Below are 10205 nucleotides of genomic sequence, written 5' to 3'. Positions count from 1 at the left end.
AAATATATAAAGCAAGAGAAAACAAATATATTATAGTGGGTAGCTTTGGGACCCTTTGTGTGAAAGTTTAGGGAAACGACACTAAAAGTATGGAGCTTCAATTCCAAAAATATTATTTTAATTGGCTAGGTTGTGGGCCAGCGAGAAGAGTTAGTTTAATAGAACTCAGACCCAAGTATGGGTTAAGAAAGAAAAAGTGAAAACTAAATTTCGATAATAGGGCTTAAGGTTTCATATGGGCTAAAATAAATAGGCCTAGAAAGAAAAATGGTTTTCTCACACATAGATTGGACTACAAGTCAACTAGGAGAAAGTAAGTGGGCTGGAAAAAGCCCAAACGGGTAGGAAAGCCAAACTAGGCTTACTGCCACTTTTTTTTTTTGTTGGGTATGCTGTCAAGACCTGGCCCAAAGAATTAAGGGCCCAAAAAAAATGGGAACCAAGCCCCAGACCCAAGTTGTGGGCTAGGGTTGTAGTCAGCTGAGCACAAACATAGAGGCCTATGCAGGTCTTGGGTCGGGTTGAGGACACCCCAACGAAGGCTGGGTGTGCTGCCGTTGATGAAACAAGGCATGGCGCTGCAGGTGGCGGCGATTTCCAAGTAGATTATGTCAGAGTTACGACGGGATAGCGTTCCAAACCATTTTGGAGGATTAAAAACTTTAAATTCCATTGAGAATTCGAAGAAATCTCGAAACCTTAATCTCAAGGAAGAGATCGGACAACATCTAATCGTCATCATTCACCACTGTGACGACTTCAGGTCATCATCGTGAGGGGGGGATCACCATCGCCATAGCTGTTTGCTATGAAGGTCTCAATATTTCAGATCGAGGGACATGGCATCCTTGCTGATGTTGCTTCGAACTGGGCTCTGTGCGTCTAGGGGTGGTGGCTCAAATTGGAGCCGGCTTGGCTCCATTAGTGGCTTGGCTCCGTTAGTGGCTCGACACAAGCTGCAGGTTGGCCATATGAAGGTTGGGCATAGTTAAAGACAAACTAGGTTTTTCAAGCCCAATACGAATTCTAGGGTTTCAACATCCTTTTTCCTTTCTTTTTTTCTTCTTTATTCTCGCATATTCAATTCACATAATAGCAATATTATGGATATAATGCATAAACAATTTATGTAGAATCTAAAATTCGTAAAACGTAAAATTGGGTCATGCATTATGATGAAGGTTCATGCAATCAAGGCTGAAAAAAATATCGAGATAAAAACTGTTGTTTTAGAAGAACATGGATGATCGGGTTTGTAGAAATTCTTTCTTCAATTTCGGCTTTCATCTTCAAGCTTATATAATGTTCAACATAAGAAAAAAAATTGGATCAATAAAAGTATATGAATTCAATAAAATCAAAATTTAATCAATTAAAAATACTTGAAACGTAATACTCCCCTGATTGAAGACGAATAAATTCTCTTTAGCACAACGTGAAGATCGTGCTGATAACGTGTTATGGCCTATATTTAACTGATAGGGGAAGGAGAGCCAGCAGCATAGAGAGAAAGAGAGTGGAGAATAGGCTTGAGGAATTGTGTGTTAATTCCCTAGTCTTTGTGCCTTTATTTATAGTAATAAGGAGGAGAGAAACTTGCTCTTCAAGCAATACAAAGTCTATTAGGAAAGATCTTCTAGATCCCAAATGATTCCTAATCTATCTCTACTTAGGATTTACACAATCACAATATTGATAAGGGCATATGTCACATCAAACTTCTTATTTTATAGGGGTTTTTTGCATAAAAATTTCACATATATTTATTGCACAGGTAATTAAGTGGGATAAATTTGATGCTATTAGTGCTAGATCATATCCCGTCTCTCTAAAACTTTAGCATGGTACCAAAGTGGGTTTTCAAAATTGGACCCTTGTTGCTCTAAAAATTTAACATGGTATCAAAGCAGGTTTTCAAATTTGGACCATAAAAATTGTGTTCATTTACAAACATGACCAATGTAGCTTTGCTTGTGGCCCACTCCAAAGTGGTTCGATATAAGCGGCATGTTGAATAAAGCAAAAAGTCACACATCAGCCATCAAAAAACATATAACAACTTATATCATATTGTTCAACTTCTAATTTTTTTTTTTGAACAAATAATATTATCTACACTAAGGGGTGGGGGAGTGGACTAAACCTCATAATGGGCTAGCAATAATGAGTTCAACTTCTAATTGAATCAAGGCCTTTTGCATAAAAATCCACATTGATTGATTGCATGGGTGAATAAGTGGGATCAATACCATTTCTATTAATAGTGGACCGCGGCCTCGTCGCTCTGAAACTTTAAAAAAATTTCACATCGGCCATCCCACAAAACAAATCACGACTTCTATCAAATAGTTTAACTTATAACTGAACCGATGCCTTTTGCATAAAAGCACTACACTAAATGATTACATAGATGATTAAGTGGATGCTATCGTTGTTATTAGTAGCGGGCCAATTCTATCTCTCTAAAACTTAAAACAATTTACCTCCAACAGAAAGGGATGTGGTGATATTTATCTTCAACAGGGAGGGTTGATTCGTTCAGTGGCGTCAGTTATGTCAATTTGTGCTATGTCATGCTTCAAAATTCCTGTCAATTTGCGTAAAGGAAGTGGAAGGGATCATGTTATGCATCCTTCAAAATTCCTGTCAATTTGTGTACAGGAAGAGGAAGGGATCATGTTATGTCATGCTTCAAAATTTCTGTGAATCTGTGCAAGGAAGTGGGAAGGGTTCATGTTATGTCATGCTTCAAAATTTCTGTGAATTTGTGTAAGAGTGGAAGGGATCATGGTGAGATTTTGGTGGAGTGGAACGAGTTGCAAATTAGATTTGATTCCTTCTTATCATGAGTTTGAGGTGGTGTTGGAAAATATAAAGGAAAGTATTTTAAAGATTTGATTTAGTTAGGATTTGATTTGAATTCGTCAAGGTTTTATTGTCATATGGACAAAAATGTGATTTGATTTATTTCCTTATAGAGAAGATTAAAGTAGTCGAGTTTGTGAGTGAGATTATTGAAGAATTGCCCTATGGACTTAGTGGACATAGACATAAGAGAAGGACAGTCTGTTTCGATCCTTATTATTTTTATTATTTATTATTTATTTTAACAAACGATATTATTTACACTAGAACAGAAAATGTAGGCTAAGCCTCACAATGGGCTAATAATAATGTAGTTCAAATTCACACGATAATCGAATCTAAGACTTCTCACTTATAAATGGAAAGAAATATCACTAGACCGTAATACTAAATGACATTTCGATTCTTATTATTAAGTGAATCATGATCTCAATTTTCCAAAACTGGCATGAATTGGTCGTCAGATTGCACGCATTTTATGAATCGTAATCGTATCTCATTAATATAAAACCTAAAATAAGACTCTTATGAAACCCTATAGCCATATCTCACTATTATATATAGCACAATCATATCAACCTTTTTATGAAAAAAAAAATCATATTAACCTTTCAAATTACAAATTTCCTACAATGGAGTCCCCTCTTGGTTATGCGTTAACATTATTCTTTGCTGGTTATTTGTTTTTCTTCCTCTCTTCTCCTTCACCAGCCAATGCATCAGCCCAATTGGTCGATGGTGTATGCCAAAAATCCATAAATAATACTGAGTGCATGGAAGTTCTGCACTCTGATCCTCGAGTAAAATCGGCATCCACTTACATACTTCTTGCTCAAGTCGCCCTCGACCTAGCCATAGGGAATGCAAAAGATAGCCAAGCATTCATCAACAATTTGCTCAAGAGTGATCCGACGGAGCCTATTAAACAATGTGCTTCTTCATACGAGTTAGTGGTGGCTTCATTCCAAAGCGCCAAAGTTGAGATATACGAGGATCCTTTGACGGCCAACTATGATGTCAAAATTGCGGGCGATGATGCGGGTAACTGCGAAACTGCCTTAAGTTCTAAAGGAGTTAAATATCCTGAATTATCTGCTAGAAACCATGTTGTACTGTTATATAGTAGTATTGGGGATGTAATCACTGGTCAGATTGATTGACTATCTATTTGTGGATCTACTCTAATAAAAAATTAGAATTTCTTCTAATACAAGTTTTTCTTTCTTATTGATTTTAGCAACAAGGGATGGTTTCTCCTTACATTCCTCACGTCAATTCATATGCATAATACATAGTTCCAATATTATAAACTTTGTTAGCAAACCAATTGTTTTCCGATTGTACTGTACAAAGCACTTTTTTTTTTTTTAAATTATGAGTGGTGGAATCAGACGCACAAAGTTAACTAGTATGTAATAGTGTTGCGAGGAGCAACTCTAATCTTTAATCTTTAATCTTTAATATTAGAAAGACAGAAAGAAAATTTGGTGTCTTAAGGATTCACAAAAAATAACTGAACGCAAAAGCCATTGAAACAAAAAAACTTAAGTCATGCAATAAATTATACAGAATTTTGATTATACAGAATTTTGATAAGGGATAGAAAGGTAAAAACATTAACTACGGAATTTGGAACGTGGGAGGGGAGGAAAGTGAAAAAGAGTACAGTTGCCAGTTCAGTTATCAGTCGAAACCGGAGAGTTTTACGGTTCCCACGATCTGAGTTCAGTTGAAGGTTAAACAATAACTACCCACATACCACCGCTACACACAGATGAATCATCCAAAAGAGCCCAATCTTCGGAACCAGACTCCGGGACGCATCTTGGAAGTTGGAACCCATCCTTCTTCACACCTTCGATCCCGAACGCCCACCTTCAGGAGCCCATCTCCTGGCCGTGTTCCTCCACCTACGCTGCCGCCGCCTTCATTGCCATCTTCTCCAGGTACCCAACTTCCCAATTTAAAAAACTAGGGTTTATTTATGGATTTTTTTCCTGTCGTTAATTAGAAATGAATCTAATTGCTCTGCAAATATGATTGCGCCTCTCATTGTTTGCTTTCTCTTGGGTGCATGCAAATCCTCTGCATCTTCATTGCTTTCTCTAGGGTTTAATTTTAGGTTGTTTTGTTGTTGTTAATTTGGGCATCTACAGAGCTATTTCTAATTCAATTTCAATATGTTGATTCCTTAGTCTATTTGGATGTGCAATGTGGTTTGTTAGAATATTTGTGTTTTATGCATCCCTACTGATTATTTCTTTCTATCAAGCAGAGAGGGAGAGGGCACCCAAAAAAATTGCAACTTGCTCAGGTACTTAATTTTTACACCACCAATCCAGTTTTGATTTTTCACTCTTTTCATTTTCTTTGTTCCTTGCAAATTTGTGAATAAGGACTGGGACTACAAAGTGGAAGCTCTGAAAAATTCGAGCAGGTATTGATGTCTTGATTTTCCATTTTTACCATCACCAATTCAATTCAGAACCTATGTCAAGCTTAAATATTAATTGAAAAATCAAGAGTGAAAAACATATTTATCTTAATCTTTTATTTTCAAAGAGTCTTCCTTGGTACAGCTTCTTAACTCTCAATCTTTTTGCTCCTGTCAATCTTACTATTATTGGTTTGTATCTCTTTAGTTTAATTCAAAATGTTATTTATGTTCATCCTACACATTAGTTTATTTTAATTAATTTATTAGAGATTTTCATTTTTATGTTCTTTCTGCCAATGAGTTTATTTTCCTGCACATTAAGTTATTTTAATTAATTTAGTAGAAATTTTCATTTTTATGTTCTCTGCCAATAAGTTTATTTTCCTGCTCATTGTTTGCTTTCTCTTGGGTGCCTGTGATTCACATAGGGTAAGCTCCGGAAAATTAGCTCAATCGGATCTGCAAATGGGAGGAATACCTAACAGCAGCAGGTGAAGTTTTCTTTTTATGTGCAGTTTTTAGTATGCATTCTTTATTTTTATCTCTTTTGCCCATATTCTGTACATCAATTTTGTTCATTTAGTCTGCATTTTCTGTATTTTTATCTTTTTCCTTCTTCATTTACATGGTTGCACTGCTCGAAAATTTTCTCATTTGTTGCTTGGATCTTTGATCATCATCTTTTTTTTTTTTATGCATATTTTGTAATGGGTAGTTGGTGGAGGGACGTTGGTCTCTCTTTTGTTTATCTGAGTATTACATTCGATTGTATTGCACTTGGTTTCTTGGTACCAGACTTTTGATGAAACTGACAGTTTATGAAATGATTGTAGAATGTTAATTATGCTATTTTCTTAATTTCTACAGTTATAGACTTTGGTAATGTCATTGCATTTAGGTGCTGAAATGTCCCAAAAAATAAAATAAAATAAAATAAAATAAAACACCCCGGTGACGAATATGTGAGGCTACTGAAGACAAGAACTGTAGTTTTGAAGCAGTAGTATAAAACAAATGGTTAGATTTTATTTGATTTTAAGGTGTGCTAGCCATTTTAATCAATTTAAAGCGTTATTTCTTTGATTTAGGGCCTATCACGAAACTTTTAGAGTATTAGTGTTAGGTTTCATTTAATGATCATTACTTAATTGTTTTAAATTTCAAACTTCAGTTGTATTGCTGAAAGTTTGATTACTAAATTACTTTGCAGAAACAGAGTTCACAAGAGCTAAGAGGATACTAAGAAGCAAAGACTTACAACATACGTATTGACTTAAAATGGTCTTATTCTCTTTTGTTTCTCTTCCATGTTTTGTTGTATGTTTAACCATTCTGTTTTCTATTTGTTTTCGTAACTCTTTTTGCTTTCAAAGTTTACTGCTCGGTTAAATATTTGTACTAAATTCTTCATGTTGTTAAGATTGGGTAAATTTAGGGATTCATGAATGGGTCCGTGGTTGAAGCTCAGGAAAATTAGCTCAATCGGATCTGCAAATGGGAGGAATACCTAACAGCAGCATGTAAAGTTTTCTTTTAATGTGCAGTTACTTATGCATTTTTTAAAATTTCCACCATTTCCAGGGATTGGTGTGTTATGAAAAGGGATGTGATATGTAAGAACTGAAATTTACCAACCACCCTTTCTTTAAATGGTTTCTGAAGAATGGGTTTGATAGAAAAGAATCTAAGTGCTCTGCAAATATGCTTGCGCCTCTCATTGTTTGCTTTCTCTTGGGTGCCTGTGATTCACATTGGGTAAGCTCCGGAAAATTAGCTCAATCGGATCTGCAAATGGGAGGAATACCTAACAGCAGCAGGTAAAGTTTTCTGTTTATGTGCAGTTTTTAAGTTACTTATGCATTTTTTATTTTTATCTATTTTGCCCATATTCTGTACGTAAATTTTGTTCATCTAGTCTGCAATTTCTGTATTTTTCATTGGCATAGGTATTGCAGCGACTGCTGTTGAACTGCTTCCCTCTGGAACTGCTTCTTGGTCTAGGGAGTTTTTGTGTAAAAGGAGACGTAGTGTTTAGCTATTTCCCAGTAACCTCCCACAACTACCCCGATATTCTATCAAATTCTTTTCTCATTCCCTCTCCCAGGTTTCCATTCCACCATTTTCAGCGATTAAAGGTGTGTATCACTGTTAAAAGTAAAAATACTTCTCAACCTCAAATCGTTTTGGTCCTGTCAAGCTTAAATAGGGATTACAAACTTGGACATGCATATATGTTTACTTACCATAATTCATTTTGAGTTTCATTTTGGCAAGCTTAAATAGGGTTTACAGACTTGGACTATTAATCGGTAGTGGGTATATGTGTTTCATTTAGTGGTTTGCATTACTAAAATCAATTCCCTGTCTATGTTCTCCTCATTTCTTTTTGGTTAAATATGCTTTGGTGCAGTGAATTGGTGGATTATTCAAACAGAAGTACAAACAGAATTACTGCATTACTAAGGTATTTCCCTCATTTCATTACTAAGTATTTCCCTATCCATTCTTAATCTTGTTAGATGGTAGACAATCGCATAGCATGTTTAATATTTACTTTGAATGTCGTCAAAGACATCACTTTTTAATGCCTATTGTCTTAATTTTGGTTATGGTGGTATATGTTTGGCTCCCTTCTATTAGTTTGTGTTAGTCTGTGTTCTGTCAATTCAATAGTGTACATTTCATGAGTCTTTTAACCAAGGAAGAAAATATCGGTAATATCAGAAATATCGGTAGTCCGAAAACACGGAAATATCGATGGAAATATCGGGATAATATCGATATCGATAAAAATTACATGGAAACCACGGAAATTGTAAGAAAAACTTGGAAATTTTTATTGAAACTTTGCAGGATGTTTATTTAGTCAATTATCTATTAGTTTATCACAAAAAATTGGAAGAAAATGCATTACATGATGGATTTAACTGATTTAAGTTGATTATACAGCGAGCTGGCAAACACTGTGAGTAAATAAAATATATAGTAATTAATGAAAAAAAAAATTAAACACACCATAATCATTTATATATAATGATTTACTACAACTTTCAAGTAAAACTCATATTTTAGTTTTTAAATCTACCCTAATTCTGACATACTGCCGCACCCATCAAATCTCTACTACCTTTCTTCCTTCTTCACGTGGGATGTACTACCTCCCTCATTTTCTATTATTTCTTTCCTTTCCACACACACACACACACAAACACACCCCACTCCCTCATTTTCTATTATTTCTTTCCTTTCCACACACACACACGCACAGACACACACTTTTACACGCACACACGCACATACACACTTCAAAGTGCAAATCCACATCAGGGACCAAGCCATTTCCTTCTCTCTCACTTCGACTCTCTCTCTCTCTTCTCTGCACTGTCTCTCTTTCTTTCTCTCAAAATCCTCTTACCTCTCTCCCTCTCTTGCCGTGACCACACACACACAGCAGCAGCACCATCTGCTCGACTCGAGCAGCTCGAGGACGACACCACCATCATCACACATCATCAGTCTTCTCTCTCCAGCCTCTGTGAGAATGGCGGATGACACCGTGACCTCCATCGTGGCGCACACTCCGGCGAGCACCATCACCACCTGTGAGAGGCGCAGATCTTGGCAGCTGCGACGACGGAGCTCGGTTGCCGTTCCGACGACGGAGAGAGAGAGCGATATTATCGATATTATTGATAATATCGCGATATTATCACGATAATCAATTGGAATACTCTGAAAATATCGCTGTTGGAAAAAAACGATATTATCGGCGATATTTCGCCGATAATATCGATATTTAATTCCTTGCTTTTAACTATGATCTAATTTGTGCAAACATCATTTTCCATTATTGAATTTCAATGCTATGGTTCCCTATTTTTCTCCAATTTTACTTTTATTAAGAATCATCAAATTGAAATTTCAGTTTTAAGATTTCCAGAGGACTTCAACATATCAAGTATGGAGGGAATTGATAGAACCAATATATTAGAAGTTCTTACCTTATCTACATTATTCCTCTTATGTAGAGATGATTTATTTGTTCTTCTTTTTCAAAAATAAAATAAAATTCATTCTTTTTGGCAATTTCTCAATGTTGGTCGGCAATGAAGGAGTTCACTTCGAACAAACAAATGTTCACAATTCTCAACAGTCAAACCAAAGGTATCGTAGGAGCAATCAACAAAGGCAAAGATGACAATCTATGAATTCATCATAGTGGGCTCGAATTTCAATGCGACGATGTGCCAATTATCAAACCCCGATTGAACTCAATAAATATAGTACAAAATCAAACGAAAGTAAACCAAGATGACATAGGACCAACATCGGCGAGTAACTATGATTTCTTATTTTTTTTGTCTCTATTAATTATATGTTTGTAAATCCATACGTTGTATGAATATTTTTGTACAAATTATTAAGCCACATCCATTAAGATTGAATGAATAGTTATTTTACATTATCATTGCCTTTCGTTCTAGATAAATACTTTAAATTACTGCCTCTATTATTAGAGATGATAATAGTCTTTATTTTATGTTTCTATACATTGAACAAATCCTTGCATATAAATACATCTAAAATGTGTAAGTCGTGCGTAGCGCACTGTGATGAAAAAAATGCCTTTTGCACGCGCATTAGTGCGTGCAGAAAGGCTAGTCCACCATTACTTGCTTAAAGGGAGTCTTTATGAAGTATGTTGTAATATGGCTACTCGCTTAAGGACTGTTCTGTTATCTTCAAATGTATTGGGTTACCTGAATACGTTGGAGATTATTTGACCTTGGCGCTAATTAATTCCTTCAGAGGTTTGTGCTCACTTGTGGCGTGTTTACGTACTCGTAATCAGAATCAAAATAAGGAGTTGAATTCCGATTACGGAGTATTGAAGCGTTACCAA

The 10205-nt window shown here is 35.7% G+C and overlaps 1 protein-coding gene and 1 long non-coding RNA gene across 12 annotated transcripts; both read left to right on the top strand.

The window, feature by feature from the left end:
* The first annotated feature begins 3497 nt into the window (after positions 1-3497).
* LOC103444712 (pectinesterase inhibitor-like) lies at positions 3498-4026 on the top strand. Its single transcript, XM_008383665.4, has one exon. It carries the CDS (start codon positions 3498-3500, stop codon positions 4023-4025), a length of 528 nt encoding a protein of 175 aa, XP_008381887.1. The 3' UTR covers position 4026.
* A 360-nt stretch (positions 4027-4386) lies between these two features.
* LOC103433938 (uncharacterized) lies at positions 4387-9770 on the top strand. 11 transcript variants are annotated; one of them, XR_011572164.1, is made up of 8 exons: positions 4389-4811; positions 5141-5179; positions 5731-5793; positions 6519-6583; positions 6723-7119; positions 7249-7437; positions 7713-7766; positions 9228-9770. It is a non-coding gene; the product is annotated as an uncharacterized lncRNA (long non-coding RNA). The 11 variants fall into 11 exon arrangements; XR_011572166.1 differs by having other exon boundaries at positions 6513-6822; positions 6965-7119; XR_011572161.1 differs by having other exon boundaries at positions 4390-4811; positions 6513-6583.
* The last annotated feature ends 435 nt before the right edge of the window (positions 9771-10205 follow it).

The sequence above is a fragment of the Malus domestica genome, chromosome 10 (genome assembly GCF_042453785.1).
Source record: "Malus domestica chromosome 10, GDT2T_hap1".
Taxonomy (NCBI): Eukaryota; Viridiplantae; Streptophyta; class Magnoliopsida; order Rosales; family Rosaceae; genus Malus; species Malus domestica.
Note: the sequence above shows the minus strand (reverse complement) of the source record. Positions and strands in the feature narration are given on the sequence as shown.